At 40.4% G+C, this 21,585-nt stretch overlaps 1 protein-coding gene and 1 long non-coding RNA gene across 3 annotated transcripts in view; one reads left to right on the top strand and one right to left on the bottom strand.

The window, feature by feature from the left end:
• LOC117973252 (uncharacterized) overlaps positions 1 to 5,286 on the top strand; it is a 14,619-nt gene extending 9,333 nt beyond the window's left edge. The window contains exon 3 of the long non-coding RNA XR_004663890.2: positions 4,954 to 5,286. This is a non-coding gene — a long non-coding RNA (uncharacterized LOC117973252). The remainder of the gene's footprint in view (positions 1 to 4,953) is intronic.
• LOC117403894 (sialic acid-binding Ig-like lectin 15) overlaps positions 1 to 21,585 on the bottom strand; it is a 22,974-nt gene extending 1,389 nt beyond the window's left edge. The window contains exons 1-3 of one of the 2 annotated variants that reach the window (XM_034924932.2): positions 21,319 to 21,585; positions 4,271 to 4,672; positions 1,309 to 1,701 (exon numbers count right to left, since the gene is read on the bottom strand). In XM_034924932.2, coding sequence (XP_034780823.2) covers positions 1,309 to 1,701; positions 4,271 to 4,672; positions 21,319 to 21,364 — 841 coding nt within the window. In that variant the 5' untranslated portion in view covers positions 21,365 to 21,585. The remainder of the gene's footprint in view (positions 1 to 1,308; positions 1,702 to 4,270; positions 4,673 to 21,318) is intronic. The other variant, XM_034924935.2, reaches the window with a different exon arrangement.

Genomic DNA, 21,585 nt, shown 5'->3' with positions numbered 1-21,585 from the left:
TTTGTGTTTTCCATTCTACAGCCATTACCCACAGACTCCTATGCTTTTGATTAGCCAGAAGTGCACCCCGTTATCATGCTATTAAAAACTGTAATTAGTTGATAGGTAAAGTAGAATTATCAATACAAATTGAAGCGGGAGTGGAAACTGTGATGTCGTCTGCCTTCCCCACAGAAGCGCAACTTCATTTATAGAAGTGGAAAATGGGGCTCCGTATCATTCATTTACAGTTCTCCATTCTGCCTACATGTCTTTTTCCTGCAGTCCAAGGTTTAACACCCTCCTTTTGAGTCCTTTGCATTGAATGCTCATTATGGAACTCCTTGGTCTAGTGCCAATGGAAATGAACAGGACTGATTTTTAATCACTTTCAGCTCATGACGATGCATGTTTATCTATCTATCTCTATCTATCTATCTATAGAGAGAGAGATTGCTTTTCGTTCTAGAATATTAGACTACACTGTACATAAAAAACATCTGCCGTGAATGTTTTGTTTGTTTAGAAAAGCATTCCCTAGAAAACAAAATGCTCGATTGAAAATGAGGCCATATGAACTTCTGAGCAAACTATTGCTGTATTGTATTACTCAAATGGAAAGATATAGTATCTGCATTTTCTGTTTCCCTATTACATTATGTGTGTTTTATATAATTCTCCTTTGCCGTTTCTGCCTGGATCTTTTAAACCAGGCTAACCAATGTCCCTTTTGAACCACGGATACCGCTTCTGAAAAGCTGAATTTCTGAACTGAGGTGGGTGTAGGCAGGGAGTCTGCAAATGTGCGAGTCATTTTAAAAGCAGCGATTGGCTAATGAGAAGGGAAGCCAAAGCACTAGGCTTCTGGAAGTCTGAGTTCTTGTAAAACACAGAGAAGCAATGCTCCACACCTTCATTGCAGGGATGTAGCAGACGTGCAGCATTTGAACATCTGGAAGCAGCAAATCAGTAAATAAATTTTATAGTAAAAACAAAATACCAATAAAAAAGCAAGTACACGTCTAACATACTGTACAGTATGTGCGTCTTTTATATAGCAAATAGTGACCTACAAAATTATACAGTGTTGTGGCAATTCAGATAAAATGTACTGGAATTCGTTAACTTTATAAACTTTTAACATAGTTGTGTTGTTTTTATTTTATTGGTCATTAAAAGGTGGTTCTTTATCCAAATAGATATTTCAGCAAAAAAAAAAAAAAATGTAATAGGAAAATATAATACTATACCTATATTGGTGGAGAAATCACATCAGACTTATGGTTATAATAAAATATGGGGTCCATAATGTAAAAATTCAGCACCTACCTTGATTTTTCTTAATGAGTAGAATGCCAAGTAAGATTATGATACCAAACAGCACTCCAGATATAACAATGCACACTATGGTGATTGTGTTTAGATTTCCTCGCTCAGCTGCACTGCTCTTTGACTCAGGTGCTGGTATACCAAACTGAATAGTGCGTTCTTCTTTTCCAAACTCATTAATTGTTACACAGGTGTAAGTTCCACTTCGCACTGCAGTTATCCTTACTTCTCCCATCTTTATCGCGCTTTGGTTGTTTCTAGTCGGAGATGAATTCATGTTTCCATGTTCAACCAATGTGATATTTGTTAATGGGAGTTCTTCAGCTTTGCACACTACTGAATAAACACCAGACCTATCAACACTTGCAGAGAGATGATTTATAGAAGGTGGTCCTAAAAAAGTAAAAAATACATGATTTTTGAAGAAACAACAAACAAAAAAAATGGCAAAACAACACATGACTGCAAGCAAGACCGTTAGACTGAAGTAAAATAAATAAATAATTGACAGGTGGTTCCTTGCTTGCATGTACAATCTGGTTATTCTTTTAAGATTGGTACCACTTTATGTGCCCAAGATCACGGTTTTGCTTATGCTTGATCTTTAAAACACCCATTTAGAGTGTTCATATTATCAGAAATGCTACCTTTTAACCTTGGCATTGTAAATGTATAATAAACTGATTGACTGTATTTATGAGGAAAGGAAGTATTAGAGCTACACCCACAGTTAGCCCTTTGCCTCGACTGTCTTTTGCTTACTGTTCAAGCTGCTGGTGGCCGAGTAATATTTTGGCCAATGTTTTGTTTGCTTGGTCTGGACCAGATATTCTTTTGAAAGGCTAAAGACGATGTCCATGGATATCTGAGCCTCATGATTTCCATTACATGAGAGTAGATGTTAAAACTTCATGCTGATTTGAACTCAGCTCTCGCCAAGATAAGCACCAACTAAGACGTAGCTTTACAGTAAACTAATGTGATCCATATGTGTCTCCATCCATTTGCACTTCCTTCCATATGATGATGTAGATATCCTTCTGTCTGGTGTTAATGGCTGAAGTGTAATGCTGGCTCCAGGGATCAGCTTATTTTGCCTCCCTGGCGCATCAGCACACACAACGGCTGCGATGCTGGCTCTGGGGATCAACCACAGTGCGGCCTCCCCAGCGCATCAGCATGACAACCGTCTGGATTGAGCTAAGTAGGGTACATCTCTGGGGTCTTCAAGTGGGCACCTTCCATCCTCAGTGTCTCGTCGACTAGCCCACGACACCTCAAGAGGGCTCGACGGTGATTCTGGCGTCCCAGCATCACCTCCCTCCGTCCCCCACTCAACTCAGCCCAGCTTACTTACCTGTACATCAGCGTTTCTTTCTTTCTACTGTGCTTGAGATCCCCAGCCAGAATCTTTCCGTCTCAACCACAGCCAGTTGCTGCTCCTCTCTGCTGCTTCAGATAAGTTCTTCACTGTGCGACGCAACTCTTGGCCACTGAATCCGACGTCTCTGAGAAACCGGGTTGTAGAGTGTGCCACAAATCCTCTACAACCCACTTCCACTGGGTAAACCCGGACTCTCCATCCTCGCTGTTCCGCTTCAGTGGCTAGTTGAGCATACCGCAGTTTCTTCCTCTCATAAGCCTCATCTACAGCATCCTCCCATGGCACTGTTAACTACCAGGTGAACAAGGCGTGCTGATCCAGACCACAAGACAATATCTGGTCGAAGGTTAGTGGTGGCAATCTCAGGTGGAAAAATAAGCCGTTGACCAACATCTGCCAGCATTTTCCAGTCTCTAGCAGCTTCCAGTTGTCCTGGGCGAGGATTGGTTTTAACACCTTTTCTTGGTGGTTGCTCTCCTGGGCGGAGGAATGTTGTCTTTTGTGTGTAATGTTTTGATGGAACAGGTGGCAACTTATTGGTCATGTTTCGCTTGTCTTCAAATGCTAAGGCCAAACATCGCAGCACCTGGTCATGGCGCCAAGTAAACCGTCCTTGGCTAAGAGCCACCTTACATCCTGTCAATGTGCCTTAATGTTGCAGGTGATGAACACAAAGGACATGAGGGATCCTCTCCTACCCAGAGGTTTAGGTTCTGTGGTGATGGGAGAACATCATATGTTGACCTGATGAGGAAACTGATCCTGCTCTGTTCCATTGACCATAGGTCTTGCCAGCCAATCTTGCGTTGTTCCACACTCTCCCATCTCATCCATTCTCCCTGCTTGGCCTGGGAAATGGCCTTTATACGCCTCATCCTCTCCTCCTGCTTTTGCACCTCGTTGACTACCAGCTTCCTCCTTTGAGCTGGGGCTGCCTTGTGCCATGTAGGAGGAGCTGAACTGAAACCAAGACCCCCTCTTCCATGCTGAACTTGCCCCATGATATCACCAATTCGAAGGGCAGCCTTTGCATCTTCCACAGCTTTCTTTGCTGCCCACTTTATTCCAGTTTTCAACACAGGTGCTGCCTCCCTTACGCATTTGTCGCGTGACTCTACTAATGTCATTTCCAGTCTGACCTTGGCGCACTTAAACTCCTCGGTTAGAGCGGAGACTTGTAGCTGCAGTATTCCTTTACCATAAAGTCCCACTCTGCTGAGGCAGCGTGGAACTCCCAACCATTTCCTGATGTATGAACTGATTAAAGCTTCCAGCTTCTCTACTGTTGTCAAAGAAACCTCGTACACAGTCAGTGGCCACAGCAACCTCGGCAATAGACCAAACTGAAAGCACCAGAGTTTTAGTTTGCCTGGTAGAGCGCTGCTGTCTATGCTCTTCAACCCTTCCACTGCTTGTTGTGTAACTTCTCCCACACGAACTGTGTCCTTTAGATCCCCGTCGTACCATCATAGTTAATCAGATACAATGCGTCGCTTTTACTCCTTTAGAACACATAGTATGATTACTTGACTTTTGTGCTTCATTATAATCAGTTACTTAACACTGTATTTGTGTTACCTTTAATCAGAAGCTCTGTGCCGGTTTTGCCTTCAAAGGCATCTACTTTTCTTGTTAATTGAAAACGACAGAAATACTTGCTTCTGTCATTGTATGTCAGATTATTGATTAGCAAGGAGAGGTCATTTTGCCAGGGATTCCCGGCCAACATGTAGCGACCAATCTCCTGGGCGTCTCCAGCCTGGTTTACACAGTGGCTGCCATTTGTATCTGTAGAGTAAGTAGTTAAACACTGAAAAATGATCGGCCCTCCCCCAAAAGTCTCTTTCCTCCAGATGACAGTAATGCTGCCATTATAGTTGGATATTGGGTGTTTGATGGTACAGGGCAGAGTGACTTTTGTTCCAAGGTAGCCAAAGACACTTTTGCTAGTTTCCATTGACCATCCATTGGCTTTGGCAGCTGTTAAATCAAAAAAAGTTGTTCATTACATTCTAGTATGAGAAATAATTGGTAGTCAAATACATTAAACATGTAGAGGGCACAGTGCAGGACTATGACAGATGTGGTGGCACCCAACCTCCAGAACTACCTGCAGACATTCAATAGCATGGTGGAATAGAGGCTTGGAGCATCTCAGAGGAATGCTTGCAGATTGTATTTACTAATGCAGCTTTAAAAACACTGTAAGACAGATGCCTAAAGCAGGTTTACATTCATAACATTGCTGCTCTATCTTTCAGGAGCTGTTCCGAGTACGTTTCCAGGCACATCTAAAGGACTGATTGGAAAAGCTATAAATGGAAAAATGCATATTGTTATTAAGCAAAGAAGGAGATAAGTGCTAACAAAAGTTCACAAAATGAAAACTTATAAAACCGTTCATTTTAGAAAGCTGTTATGTACTAGCTGGCAAAAGTTTAATTGTTGTGGTTAGCCCATAATAAAAAAATAAAAAAAAACAACGTTTTTTTTGTAACCCATTCTACCCATTCTTTTGGTAAAATTGTAAAAAATGTTTTATATGTAACCATGAATAGTCAGGGCGGACATTTCTTTTGATTTCTCTGGGTGTGCTTTGATGATGGAAGTCAAGGGACTAGAGCAGGTACTGGATCCCGCAGGACAAAAAACTAAAGTCTGAGAACTGACGCTGGAGGAGAAACTCTGAGCAAAATTAAGATCTGCTCAGCCACTGCTCTAGTGCCACACTACAATCTGTGAGCAGTTTGTTTTACAAATAATAAATCTGGGCAAAAACCTAAACATTCATAAGTAGTAAAAAAAAAAAAAAAGTCCATGCATGTAGGAACATTCTAAACCCTGGGCTGTTTATTTCTAGTTTGCAACCATTTTGCTTTTTTTTTTTTTATAGCGCTTAGAAAAGAGGGAGCTAACTTTGTACTGGAGCAAAAGCTTAATAAGTCCCACCCATATGTAGTTACTATTACCTTGGTAAAGTTTGTTTTATAATTGCTTTTGAAATAAACCATATTCAACCACATGTTTTTACACACAGCAGTATATCAATGAATGAGCAGATACTGATTTTGCAGTTTCTTGTCCAGTATAACTTCTCAGGTTTTCAGGGCATATTTCCTAGCTGATCCAAAGTAGAACTTTGATTGCCATTCAATTACATTAAATTCACATTAATAGACATTTTGTCAATTTAGTTTTTCTTCACTTGGTCTTTTTTCCTAAAAGGTAAAAACACATCTATGTAACTAAACTTGGTTATAAAAAAATAAATTGGTGCAAAACTTTACTTTGCAAATCAATTTCCAATCAATCATCCAACCTACTGTTTAAAAGAGAGGTGATCCTCAATAACAAAGTGCAGCAGGTAGGAACCAGGTACACACAGAAACGGCTCAGTGTGTTTTGACAGGCTTGCAGAAAATAACTTGATTATGGTATTTTGCAAACCCAAACATAGAAAATACTGGGACTGAGAAAATGTCTTGATCAAGAAAATCATTCTTAATCACAGCTGAGTTCTAATACTGACTGTGGCTTTTGGAGAGAGCTGTAAAGCAGTGAAAGCTTACTGAGACTGACTGACAAATCCTCAGTTTCATGCATGAGAACCCGTAGTACTTTCTAACACAGCAGTAGCGTGCAGAGGACATTAAAGAGCATGGGCTCATTGAGAAAAAGGTCACTTTTCAAGCATCACAATATTTTTGTGACTGAGAAACAGGGCACTTTTAGGGCATAAGTGTAACAGGGTCAATAATGCCTCTTTTATGTTTCATATATTTATTTGTCACTTGTATGTTTTATTTTTATAATGTTACATTTAGATTTGATTAGTGCATGTTTCATATATTATTGATTTAACACTTTGTAATTGATTTATCACTTTTTAGCAATTTCTCCACCCCATTCATCATTTATGCCTTATTGGCTATTGACTAATTTAATAATTAATCGTTTTACGCACCTGAATATAAATAGCATGTTTCTTGCAAACTTCATGGCCATCCTGGGGGTTTATGTATATATATATATATATACAGTACTGTGCAAAAGTTTTAGGCAGGTGTGAAAAAATGCTGTAAAGTAAGAATGCTTTCAAAAATAGACATGTTAATATATTATATTTATCAATTAACTAAATGCAAAGTGAGTGAACAGAAGAAAAATATAAATCAAATCCATATTTGGTGTGAGCACCCTTTGCCTTCAAAACAGCATCAATTCTTCTAGGTACACTTGCACAAAGTCAGGGATTTTGTAGGCATATAGTCAGGTGTATGATTAAACAATTATACCAAACAGGTGCTAATGATCATCAATTCAATATGTAGGTTGAAACACAATCATTAACTGAAACAGAAACAGCTGTGTAGGAGGAATAAAACTGGGTGAGGAACAGCCAAACTCAGCTAACAAGGTGAGGTTGCTGAAGACAGTTTACTGTCAAAAGTCATACACCATGGCAAGACTGAGCACAGCAACAAGACACAAGGTAGTTCTACCGCATCAGCAAGGTCTCTCCCAGGCAGAAATTTCAAGGCAGACAGGGGTTTCCAGATGTGCTATCCAAGCTCTTTTGAAGAAGCACAAAGAAATGGGCAACGTTGAGGACCGTAGACGCAGTGGTCGGCCAAGGAAACTTACTGCAGCAGATGAAAGACACATCATGCTTACTTCCCTTCGCAATCGGAAGATGTCCAGCAGTGCCATCAGCTCAGAATTGGCAGAAAACAGTGGGACCCTGGTACACCCATCTACTGTCCGGAGAAGTCTGGTCAGAAGTGGCCTTCATGGAAGACTTGCGGCCAAAAAGCCATACCTCCGACGTGGAAACAAGGCCAAGCAACTCAACTATGCACGAAAACACAGGAACTGGGGTGCAGAAAAATGGCAGCAGGTGCTCTGGACTGATGAGTCAAAATTTGAAATATTTGGCTGTAGCAGAAGGCAGTTTGTTCGCCAAAGGGCTGGAGAGCGGTACACGAATGAGTGTCTGCAGGCAACAGTGAAGCATGGTGGAGGTTCCTTGCAAGTTTGGGGCTGCATTTCTGCAAATGGAGTTGGGGATTTGGTCAGAATTAATGGCTTCCTCAATGCTGAGAAGTACAGGCAGATACTTATCCATCATGCAATACCATCAGGGAGGCATCTGATTGGCCCCAAATGTATTCTGCAGCATGACAACGACCCCAAACATACAGTGAAAGTCATTAAGAACTATCTTCAGTGTAAAGAAGAACAAGGAGTCCTGGAAGTGATGGTATGGCCCCCACAGAGCCCTGATCTCAACATCATCGAGTCTGTCTGGGATTACATGAAGAGAGAGAAGCAACTGAGGCTGCCTAAATCCACAGAAGAACTGTGGTTAGTTCTCCAAGATGTTTGGGCCAACCTACCTGCCGAGTTCCTTCAAAAACTGTGTGCAAGTGTACCTAGAAGAATTGATGCTGTTTTGAAGGCAAAGGGTGGTCACACCAAATATTGATTTGATGTAGATTTTTCTTCTGTTCACTCACTTTGCATTTTGTTAATTGATAAATATAAACTATTAACATGACTATTTTTGAAAGCATTCTTACTTTACAGCATTCTTTCAGACCTGCCTAAAACTTTTGCACAGTACTGTATATATATATATATATATATATATATATTGTAAAAGGACTCACTTACTCGGGTTCGTTGCCCCTTTAAAAACTTGAACCAGCACACAGAAATTGGATTTTATCAGCGCGGTTGCGCTATATTTTTAATAAACACAAAGTAAAACAAAACACACAAAATAAACACCTAGCTCTATCTGAGCACTAACTACACACGCAGGAACCTAACTATCACAGGACGGCTAAGCCGTTTCCCTGTACCACAAAACTTAATCACACCGGTTTGCACCGTACCTTCTCTCTCGGGACTGCTAGGAAGCAGAGCACTCCTTTCTACCTCCTTCTCTTTAGCAGCCCTGAGCAGACTGCCTGCTCTCTTTTTAAACCCCCGCACCTGGGCTTAATTTCCAATAACGCCCAGGTGCGGATGACAATTAACAATAAAACAATTAAACAATTTAACCAAAACAATAAAGCAACACAAATCAAAACAGTGCATTTTCTAGCAGGGAGGTTTTAACCCCCTCCCTGCTGTTTCTCATACCCCGCTATGTTACATATCCCCCCCCTTGTCTTTACAAGACACAGGCCACGAGACGGCCACCTCCTCCCCTAAAACATAACCACCCACCCTCAAGTCCACAAATGTCCCTTCTTGCCCTCTTCCACGGGCAGGCTTGAGGGTGGATCGGTCCACGTCCCGGCTCAGCCAGGTAGGGACCGCGCACCGGCGACAAGGGGACCCAACGGCTCAACAGGGGCGACCGGAGCGTAGACCGTGGCACTGGAGGATGCAGCAGTGGGCAGAGATCTTCCCCTGGGAACCGGCGCAGTGATGTCCGATCACCCAGGGGAAGCGAAGCAGCGAACAGGGGGAGCGACAGCGACGTCTGGCAGCAGCCCAGCGACGTCTGGGTGCTCGGGAAGAGCGGAGCAGGGAACCAGGGGAAAAGCTGTGGCCAGTGCTGGAGACTCCTGGGCTCTAGGTCCAGCGCAGGAAGGTCCGGGAAGACCGGCCGGGTGTCCTGGAGCAAGGGGTGAGGAACTGGACGCAGCGGTGCCGGACTGGACCGTAGGGGCGGTGGTCGGGGCTGTGGTGGAGGTAAACTTTTCACCTCCCCCCTGGGCTCCGGAAGCGGCGGCTCCTCCCCTCTGGGCTCCGGAAGCGGCGGCTCCTCCCCTCTGGGCTCCGGAAGCGGCGGCTCCTCCCCTCTGGGCTCTGGAAGCGGCGGCTCCTCCCCTCTGGGCTCTGGAAGCGGCGGCTCCTCCCCTCTGGGCTCCGGAAGCGGCGGCTCCTCCCCTCTGGGCTCCGGAAGCGGCGGCTCCTCCCCTCTGGGCTCCGGAAGCGGCGGCTCCTCCCCTCTGGGCTCCGGAAGCGGCAGCTCCTCCTCTCTGGGTTCTGGCAGCGGCGGCTCCTCCCCCTCTGGCTCGGGAGGCTGCGGAGCTCCGCTAGCCTGCTCCCATTCTTGGAGCAGCAGCTCCAATTCTGTTGGCTCCCTCCTTTTCACTGGAGCCAACCCCATCTCTCTCCCCCATCTCTCAAGTTGCTCTCCCTGAGCAACGGCATTCTTGGTGATCTGCTCGATCAGCTGTAGTAAATCCATTTTCTGGGTCTTAGGGGCGCCCACACTTTCTGCCACCAAATGTGAAAGAAACTCACCCACTCAGGTTCGTTGCCCCTTTAAGAATGCGACCCAGACACAAGAAATGGATTTTTTCCAGCGCTCACGCGCTATATTTTTAATAAACACAAAGTAAAACAAAACACACAAAATAAACACCTAGCTCTATCTGAGCACTAACTACACACGCAGGAACCTAACTATCACAGGAACCTAACTATCAGCAGGGAGGTTTTAACCCCCTCCCTGCTGTTTCTCATACCCCGCTATGTTACAATATATATATATATATATATATATATATATATATATATATACAGACGTGCGCAAATTTGTTGGTACCCTTACAGCTCATTGAAATAATGCTTCATTCCTCCTGAAAAGTGATGAAATTAAAAGCTATTTTATCATGTATACCTGCATGCCTTTGGTATGTCATAGAATAAAGCAAAGAAGCTGTGAAAAGAGATGAATTATTGCTTATTCTACAAAGATATTCTAAAATGGCCTGGACACATTTGTTGGTACCCCTTAGAAAAGATAATAGTTGGATTATAGTGATATTTCAAACTAATTAGTTTCTTTAATTAGTATCACACATGTCTCCAATCTTGTAATCAGTCATTCAGCCTATTTAAATGGAGAAAAGTAGTCACTGTGCTGTTTGGTATCATTGTGTGCACCACACTGAACATGGACCAGAGAAAGCAAAGGAGAGAGTTGTCTGAGGAGATCAGAAAGAAAATAATAGACAAGCATGGTAAAGGTAAAGGCTACAAGACCATCTCCAAGCAGCTTGATGTTCCTGTGACAACAGTTGCAAATATTATTAAGAAGTTTAAGGTCCATGGAACTGTAGCCAACCTCCCTGGGCGTGGCTGCAAGAAGAAAATCGACCCCAGATTGAACAGAAGGATAGTGCGAATGGTAGAAAAAGAACCAAGGATAACTGCCAAAGAGATACAAGCTGAACTCCAAGGTGAAGGTACGTCAGTTTCTGATCGCACCATCCGTCGCTTTTTGAGCGAAAGTGGGCTCCATGGAAGAAGACCCAGGAGGACTCCACTTTTGAAAGAAAAACATAAAAAAGCCAGACTGGAATTTGCTAAAATGCATATTGACAAGCCACAATCCTTCTGGGAGAATGTCCTTTGGACAGATGAGTCAAAACTGTTTTGGCAAGTCACATCAGCTCTATGTTCACAGACAAAAAAATGAAGCTTTCAAAGAAAAGAACACCATACCTACAGTGAAACATGGAGGAGGCTCGGTTATGTTTTGGGGCTGCTTTGCTGCGCCTGGCACAGGGTGCCTTGAATCTGTGCAGGGCACAATTAAATCTCAAGACTATCAAGGCATTCTGGAGTGAAACGTACTGCCCAGTGTCAGAAAGCTCTGTCTCAGTCGCAGGTCATGGGTCCTCCAACAGGATAATGACCCAAAACACACAGCTAAAAGCACCCAAGAATGGATAAGACTATTCTGAAGTGGCCTTCTATGAGTCCTGATCTGAATCCTATCGAACATCTATGGAAAGAGCTGAAACTTGCAGTCTGGAGAAGGCACCCATCAAACCTGAGACAGCTGGAGCAGTTTGCTCAGGAAGAGTGGGCCAAACTACCTGTTAACACGTGCAGAAGTCTCATTGAGAGCTACAGAAAACGTTTGATTGCAGTGATTGCCTCTAAAGGTTGTGCAACAAAATATTAGGTTAGCGGTCCCATCATTTTTGTCCATGCCATTTTCATTTGTTTTATTATTTACAATATTATGTTGAATAAAAAATCAAAAGCAAAGTCTGATTTCTATTAAATATGGAATAAACAATGGTGGATGCCAATTACTTTTGTCAGTTTCAAGTTATTTCAGAGACAATTGTGCATTCTTCATTTTTTGTGGAGGTGTACCAACAAATTTGAGCACGTCTGTATATATATATATATATATATATATATATATATATATATATATTTTTTTTTTTTTTTTTTTTAAGTTTATGAACTTGTACATGAGTTTGGATTCGCAAGTGGTAGTTTGGATTTTAAAAGCAACTTATAATTTTAGTCAGTTTTTTTTTGACAGTTTTTTTTTTTCTAAAACTATATATATATATATATATATATATATATATATATATATATATATATATAAACACTATGGGTTACAGTTAGGCTAAGCATGTTTGAACCACTTTGTTCTCTAAAACATTTGCATATACAGGTACTTTGTAGAAGTAAAAAGCAAAGTGCAATAAGGCATTCTAAAAAACACGTTAAACCATGGGAAATGCATTATCATTTATTTATTTCTTAGCAGACGCCCTTATCCACGACGACTTACAATTGTTACAAGATATCACATTATTTTTTACACATTATTTTTTACATACAATTACCCATTTATACAGTTGGGTTTTTACTGGAGCAATCTAGGTAAAGTACTTTACAGCAGCAGTGTCCCCCACCTTGGATTGAACCCATGACCCTCCGGTCAAGAGTCCAGAACCCTATCCACTACTCCACACTGCTGCCCCATATAACCATGGGAAAACTGCAAGAATACTAAAGGTACTGTGGCTTTAGACAAAATGAGTATACAACTTGAAATAATGTTTTGATAAAGACTGTTTTGCTTAATTAAATCAAGTTATCAGTTCATGAAACATTTTAACAAATATTAGAAGTTTATTCTAAGAAATTAGACTGCAAATGAAAAAGAACCCAGCAGCAGGAAACCCATTGAAATGTTCCACTTGTAGAGTCATAAGCTCCGCAAACACTGAGGATTCAGGTGAGAGAGTTTTCAACACAAAAAAAACCCCAAAAAACAATTGTTCTGACATGTTAATAACAGCATCTTAATAATCATTTCTCTCTTTGTGCTTGCTTCTAAATAGGGTCCATTGAGTTAGAGAGCAATGTTTGCCCGTAATAAAATAACTTTACTTAAAACACAATGGAACTACTGCTGCTGCAACCAAGTCATTTCTTTGCTAGCTTTAAAATATTCATATTTTTTACTTTAAATACTGGGGCAAGTTTAGTATTTTTCCTGTCCAACATCTATTTATCAAAGTGTTGTATCTTGTGCAGATACATCCTGTGTTGGCAAGTTTTCAGATTCGGCGCGCGCGGTTCTGTGCTGTCAGAGTCGGATGTGGTATCGTGGTGTTTTTAATTCAACACTCCGCAGTACTATATTTGTGAGAAATGTGTGAAGCATAGAAATGAATATAGTACACTGCTGGTAAAAAGTCAGGAAGCAACCCAAAGTTGAGAAATAAAACAATTCCGATAATAAATGTATTCATTAAAATGGCTTGTTTCAAGACATTCTGAAGAAAATAGACTCACGTGATTCTTAACAAAGAGCTAAGCTGCACAACCTGACCATACAGAGACAAAGGAAACATGCCTGAAAACGTTAGGTTACTTATCCTAACCATGGTTCCCTGAAAGAGAAGACGACCACCAACCAATACATTTGGGATATGCCTGCCTTAGGTAGGTATTCGCTGAGCATTTTATGTCAGAGCTGCCGATGGGCCCCTCCGGGTAGTGACGTCCTCGGTCCCGCCTGCCGAGGGAATAAGCAGTCGCTCCGCGGAGCTCATTTCCTGTTTTGCATTGAACCCGCGAATGTGAGTGATGCGACCTCGCAAGGTTTGGTGGTTGTCTTCTCTTTCATGGAACCAGGGTTACGGTAAGTAACCTAACATTCCCTTTCAATTCGAAGGTCCCGTTCAGGGGCCAGACCCACAGTTGGAGTCTGCCCGACTCTGGGTGCCAGAGGGTGCCTTGCACCTGACTGAGGAGATCCGTGCCTAGCGGGATCTCCCAGGACTGACCCTGCAGCAGTTGGCAAAAGTTTGAAAACCAGATTCGCCTGGGCCATCTGGGGCCACTAGGAGAGCTATTGCTTTGTCTCTCCTGACCTTCTTGAGGAAGGCAGGGAGCAGCGGTATCAACGGGAAAGCGTACAAAAGCGCTTTTGGCCATTCGTTGGCTAGGGCTTGACGCCTAGTGGACCTCACCAATGGTGGAGGGAGAACCACAGGGGGCAATGAGTTGTCTCTGCCGAGGTAAAGAGATCAACTTGGGCAGCACCTGATGGTGAAGTCGCCATTTTGACGGGTAAGGAGCGTCCCTTAAGAGGATGTCCATTGCCCAGTTCACCACTCAAGGCAGGTGAACAGCCCGGAGGTATAATAAATGCTTCTGTGCCCAGGTCAGCAGCCGAAAGGCTATGCGGTGTAACCCCGGGGACCGAAGTCCACCCTGGTGGTTCATGTACATCACTACTGACATGTTGTCGGTGCAAATGAGGACATGTCTGTTCTGGAGCACAGGAAGGAAATGCTGGAGAGCTCAGAGCTCCAGCGTATTTATGTTCAGGGATGTCCAGCGGCCTGTCCAGGACCCGCTGACTTCTCTGCCTGGTCAGACTGCACCCCAACCCAGGTTAGATGCGTCTGTCGTCACCACTTGACGGCTTTGTATCACTCCCATTACTACACCTTCGCGCAGGTGGGAGGTTTGTCTCCACCAGCGTAGGGCTTCCCAGCATGACACTGTCCGCCGATGGTGTCTGTCGAGCTTGGGGTGTAGCCAAAAGGCATTGAGCCATGCTTGGATCGGGCACATGTGCAGTAACCCCAGTTGGATGGCTGATGAAGCTGCGGCCATCAGACCCAATAGTATTTGACAGAACACCAGTTGTACTGTGGACCCCTGCTGAAACAGGGCCAGACAGTTTTGAATAGTCTCTACTCTGTCATCCGACAGGTAGGCTCGCATGGTGAGGGATGCAGGATAGCTGAACAGTTATCAAGTTATCATCGGCTTTCACATTATATACTGTACCATTTGACTGATTTTAAAGAAAAAAAAAACATCTCAGTCCATTCTTAAGTGCATTGAAAAGGCTTTTTAAGACTTTAAGACCAATTTTTAGAAAATTTAAGACCCATTTTCACAGCAAATATACCAAATGTAAATTGTGACTAGTTAAAATACCATCTAAAAATTATTTATTCAAGCTGTACAAATTGTAAAAGAATCAAACCTTTGATGCTTGTACAATACGTACAGTACCAATGCAGTGATACTAATAGTTGATGACAAGGGAGTTATTGTTCACTCTTTCTTTAATCAATAGAGCAGCATTTCATTCCAGCTGATCAACAAACAGAACCAGGGCTCAAAGTTGGCCAAAATCCTTAGGGGCATCTGGCTCCTAGATTTTAAAATTTAGTCGCCAAATAAAAATTTAGGGGCCAACTAAATACTCTTAGTTAAAATATTTCAGTGACTTCAGTTTTTCCCCCCATTGATTAAATCTACACTCTAGTGTTTTTTATTAAGCAACATGTATTTAAAAATGACTTAATAGTCACTTCAAACGGCACCCAAAACACTTTGGATTTTAGTTTAGCATTTTATGGTTGCAGAACATGATATTATAATTTACTGTATAAAATATGGATGAGATTTCCTGTTATCTGAATGGTCAACAAGCGTGCCTTAATCCAGTGTAATCCGGCCCGAATATACAGTATTCAAACTGTTTAATCACATTTGAAAGTTAAATTGCTGACAGCCAAACAAAACAGAGAAGGAGCGCAAATCTGTGAAATAAATATACAGTATTCAAACTGTTTAATCACCGTTCCAAATCAATCTGCCTGAATAAAACACAAATACAGTACAGTAATGACAAGCTGTAAAAAATAAAACAACTTGATATCAGTAGCTCATCACAGCAGACTTTGAATAAACTTTATGAACACACTGAAGTAACCGAACAAATCACGATTAAAAACAACACGTTGGCTGTACCAGATATTACAATTATATTTATTTTGCTAATACATTTTATGACGTACTGTAATAGCAGTAAACACAGTTTCCGATACTTGTATCCTATAACATGTAGTTAAAGAGAAACCTTTCACAAACCAGGACCATTTTATTTATACAAGGTACTAAGCTCCGTGTAAATTAAGAATATTTTCTTAGTACCTATATATTGGGTTGTTTACGGTGCCGCTGGGTTACTGAACAACTGGCTACCAAACGACGTATGGAATATTGAGGTAAACGTTTGTATTCATCAACAACAAAAACTAGTGCTTCATAAAATCAGGGAGGAAAAAATTATCAGTGAAACCAGGTTTTATTTCGTACCTGACAAGCCCTTCCACAGTTGCTGATGGTGAATGCATATTAAAAAATGATCGCACAGACTAATTTTGGTCACCCCAGGCGACCCACAGCTCGCAAATTTGAGCCTTGAGAACGCAATTATATATTTATGAAATTTTGAATGACATTAAGGCTGGGACCAAATCAAAACTTTGACAACCCTCTAATCGCACTTAACAAAACTGCATTTAATAGCGTTTTCTTTTTTATTTTTGTAAGTATCTTATTTCTTCTACTCATAAAAAGAAAACGCTATTAAATACAGTTTTTTTAAAGTGCGATTAGCAGGTTGTCAAAGGCCCTGTCCACACTATGACTTTAAACCGTATTAGTTGCATTTAAGACGGCTTAAAAGTGCTAAATAGGGTTTGCGTCCACACTACGCAGCATTTAATACCAGACTCGAGAACCGGACTCGAGACCATCTCAGGCGTTAGTCTCGAATCTGGTTCTAATTAGATCGCATCAGGTAGTGCGGTTTATCACAAGTGTGGACACTGCAATACCAAACTACATTTTTTGTGTATCCTCCAATATCCCAAAATGCTTTGTGGTATGTTTGGCAAAATACACAGAGCAGGCGCCTGAAGGACTTGCTATCAGTGTACACTCCGCATGTATTCATTTTTATGCTTCAAAAAATCTGTCAGGACATCTCTGTTAAACTAGTGGTGAAAATAACAAAAACACAACGTTAAATTAGGCGACTGCAAAAATGAAATGCGAGTTAAAAGTAGGATCGGTGATGAACAAATTACGTAATTTGTCAGCTCTGCTTGAAATAAAATTAAGAGGACCAGAATTTGGTGCAGGTAAGATATGAAGGTAAAAACAAAGATTGTTTTGTAATTAACAGCTTTTCGGAGTTTAATTATAAAACAGAATCAGCTCAATTTGTTTAAAGGGACTTCACCTGATTAAAAATAAAACCTGAAAACTTCAAGTTCTACTTGTGTGTGTGTGTTCGGATTTACTTTTTCCGCAATACTTGTTATATTTCTTTTTAGCAATATGCACCTCTGTTAATATGGGGCATAACACATTATTTTAAAATAAAATACAGTGCATGGTGGGATACTGTCGTATTCATTTCCACGGTTCGTTGCGCTGCTGGGAATTGTAACTGGACTATTCTAATGGTGTGTGGACGCAATAAGCCTGACTAAACATGAAACGTACTTCAGCGTGGACGTTTTGAGCTGGATTAATTAGAGCGGTTTTGAGTACGGTTCTCGAGATCGGTTATGTAGTGTGGACAGGGCCAAAGTTTTGATTTGGTCCCAACCTAAGAGCTGTCAAAGCTGAAAAAGAATGCTGTCTTTCACCAACATTCCACATAGTTTAGTAAGTGTTTTGATATATCCCTGAATATCTAAAAAACTATAAATGACACAACAAAAGTACAAAGGGAAATACGTTCCTTTTTTGCAAGCGATGAAATGGTTAGTTGTAAACAGACGTGTTTTATTATCCAATTTATAAAAAATGGGTAAACAATCGGACAATATAGGTAAAAGTGAAATAAAATCAATAAGAAACAATTTCCTAATGACTAAATACTATCAATACATGTTTATGTTTGAAACAATCTCAAAAACAAAAATCTTTACCGAGTATTCAACCCTACAATCCGATACAAATACATTTTCAAGGGATGGGGTAAAAGCCAGAACGGTACTTTAATGAATTCAATTGCTTTAAAAAAAACAGCATAGAAAGTTACACACACGTGAGGAGAATATTTTAACAATCAGAACCGATTAATAACGCACTGTCATTAACCCGTTCCGGGCCAGAACCTTCTTTTTATCACCAAAAAGCTCCCGGAACACTGGGTTCCGAAGGTGCAAAGACGACGAAAATTATACACACAATACAACTAAGTGAGGACATCATAACACTATTGAGAAAACCCACCCAACCGACCTTTAACTGCCCGTTCTGTGCAATAAACAGCTGTATAGACAAAACCGCCCGGAACACGGGGTTCCGAAGCTGCAGAGTATGAAAATGATACACACAATACAACTAAGTGAGGACATCATAACACTATTGAAAATAACCACCGAAATGAGTACAGAGTTCTCATCTTACTACATGGACTATTAAACTGATTATTATAAAGTACAAATACAGAATCTTACACGTGGTTTCAAACAGCACCAGATAAACGGTTCCACATCTAAGACACAGAACCGTTTTGCTTAATTTTGTTTTCCTGAAAGTATAACACAGCTGAAATTTGATTCTAGTGCTTAATTACTAAAAACAAGATCTGGTCAATAACATGATATTCTCTGTCGTCACTGAATTTGTAGGCAAATGTAGTGTTCCGATCCAGTACAGTATTAAAGTACTAATCAGTGGCCCTTTGCAGGTGTTGGCTGAAATGTGTAGTTTGTATAGACAGTAAAAATCAACTAACATCCCCTAGGCTGAATACCCATTCTTGAATTTGCAGTAGATCAATTCATATTAACCCATTTCATGCAGGGAATGAGCAATTAAAGGTCGGTTAACACTTCGGACAGTTTTTGTAAGTATGTTACTCACTGTTATTATGTGTATCTTTTTTTCGTCTCCTGTGCAGCTTTATTAATCAAGCTGTTTGTTGCACACAATGGGAAATGAAAGATGGGTTCGGTGGGTATTTTCAATAGTGTTATGATGTCCTCACTTAGTTGTATTGTTTGTATCATTTTCATATTCTGTGCAGCTTCGGAACCTCGTGTTCCGGGCGGTCTATATAGCTGTTTATTGCACGGAACGGGCAGTTAAAGGTCGGTTCGGTGGGTTTTCTCAATAGTGTTATGATGTCCTCACTTAGTTGTATTGTGTGTATAATTTTCGTCGTCTTTGCACCTTCGGAACCCAGTGTTCCGGGAGCTTTTTGGTGATAAAAAGAGGGTTCTGGCCCGGAACGTGTTAATGACAGCACGTTATTAATCGGTTCTGATTGTTAAAATATTCTCCTCACGTGTGTGCAACTTTCTATGCTGTTTTTAAAGCAATTGAATTCATTAAAGTACCGTTCCGTCTCGTTCCGGCTTTTACCCCATCAGATTTTGAACGATGGGAAGACGTAATTTAGTGACATTGTGTGAGAAATAAATATACGGAGAAAATTATAAATGATGCACAGTTATGGCGATCTTATTTTCCTAAACGAAAACAATTTTCAGCACATTCACCTGTAATTTAGTTTCCCGAGGCACTTTTCTGATAAGCTGTTTGTTTCACACACAGTCATTGAAAACTTACTACGTTATTTTCTTGATTGGTTATCCAGCAATACTATCTTATTGACAGTTGTTTAAAAAATCATTTTATATTTAATTAAATATTAGAAACTAACCTCAATTCTTAACGAGAGATACTAACAAACTGCACCGATCACTTCACAACGCAAGCATCGCTTCCTTCTCGGTTTTGTTTGGCTGTTAGCAACTTCATTTTTTAAATGTGATTTGCTTAAAAAAAAACAACAAAAAAACAACTTAAATGACAGTATATACTTAATAGACCAATCGAAAGCAGCAGTTGTGCTGCTTATTGTGGTGAAATTTGTTCAAGTTTCTTGTTGTTTTAGTCAACAAGGTACAGCTGCATGTCGCCTATTCGGTACAGATCCGCTGGGCGCCCAACTGTGACGTTGGCATCCAAAGTGTTAAACAGAAAAAAAATAATTGAAGACCTTTTTAAGACCTTCAGCTGCAAACCTGTCATATTTAAGACCTTTCAAGGCCTTTAAAATGGAAAAACAAATATAAGGCTTCTTAAGGCTGCGCGGGAACCCTGAAAGATAACACTTTGTGTCTCTAGTCTACACACGCTGACACTGCCCGTGTGTTGTGGGGGAGGGGCATTTCTTTCATACAGGAGAGTTTTGAAATGCACGTTTTTCTAAAAGACTGTAAACAGCATACAAAAGGGTGCAATTGAAAAAAAAGTCAAAATATTTAGTCGGGCTAATACGCCTATGGTGTGATTTCATCTTGAAATCATAAAAAGAAAAGAAAATTGACAGAACTGGGTGACACTTCCATCAATGCGTTCCTTAGGTTTACCAAATAAAGCATCGCCATTTTCTGTCAAATATTTACGATTAAGATTGTCGGCGTTAGGCAGTGTTTAGCTGATGGACAGACAGTACTTTCGCCAAAAGTCATCAATACCATACCTCTCTGCAATAAACAGTGGCTGTCCAGCAAAGCACAGGATTGCTTGCCTCTCGGTTCACTTTATTGTTTTAGTTTAATGTGTCGCATATTTTTCTTTGTTCTTTTATTGTCAGTGCGAACATGTACCTCAATGCAGCAGTATTTGCAGTGCTATGAATCCTCAGCCTCATCTGACCCACTTCTGCTGTTTTTGCGTTTTGTATACTTCGAAACATTCGTTTTCTTTTGAATATTCATAAACGGATTTACGTTTTCTCCCCATTCCTCGTGTGTTTGTGAAGTGACAGAGAACCATGTTTGAAAGTTATTTGATCCTCTGACGTCTAAACATCTGCTGTATTCTAGTAGGGCTGCTTATTACAATGTAGGAGTCAAAATAAAACAACATTTTAATTAAAATATGTGTATTTCTTAGAAAATAATACCGGCAAAATATTGACTAATATACAAAAATGGGGTATAAATCAGTAAAAACCGACGTCCAGTTAAAGAAAAATCCTGTAATTTTTCAGTAAAATTCGGAATAAACAGGAAACCCAGAACACCAAGTATATATACACCCTGCCGTGCATTATTGCTTACATATACAAATAGAAATACTGTAGGTTAAAGGTATCCAAACTCATGGTACCATTAATCAATGTCTTACTATTGTAACTACCCGTGTCCTACCATTGCTTTTTAATCCAGATCCAGCGCATTTCACTTAGAAGACGAGAGAGTTTTCAACATAATTGTATTTATGTATTTTATAAACAATGTTAAACAGCGTCAAATAAATTAAAGAGTTCTTAAAGGCTTAATTAGATTCAACAAGTAAATTAAAAATTCTGAACAGATAATCCATATTCTGAAACTTTGTGTTTAGTTTATTATTATTATTATTATTATTATTATTATTATTATTATTATTATTATTATTATTATTATTATTATTATTATTATTAATAATAATAATAATAATAATAATAATAATAATAATAATAATAATAAATTAATTTAAAGTCATGTACTTACCCTGTAAAAAGACAAAACACCAAAGAAGGAAGAGAAACCGTTTCATTCTTCACCTGAGATTTTCACTTCTTTTTGATAACATTACATTAGAAGCGTACAATGTGTTAACCTACCCACTTTTATTTAATGCACATGCACAGAGCCACTCTACTCATGTGTGATATTCAGTAAGTCGTGTATGTTCAGTAACTTCTCTTACAAACGACAGATGATGGCTGAGGAAACCGAAACACCCAAGAGAACATGACAATAGCTAGCTAACATCCT

Source organism: Acipenser ruthenus, chromosome 1 (assembly GCF_902713425.1).
Source record: "Acipenser ruthenus chromosome 1, fAciRut3.2 maternal haplotype, whole genome shotgun sequence".
NCBI classification, from domain to species: Eukaryota; Metazoa; Chordata; class Actinopteri; order Acipenseriformes; family Acipenseridae; genus Acipenser; species Acipenser ruthenus.
This window is presented reverse-complemented; position numbering and strand designations above follow the sequence as displayed.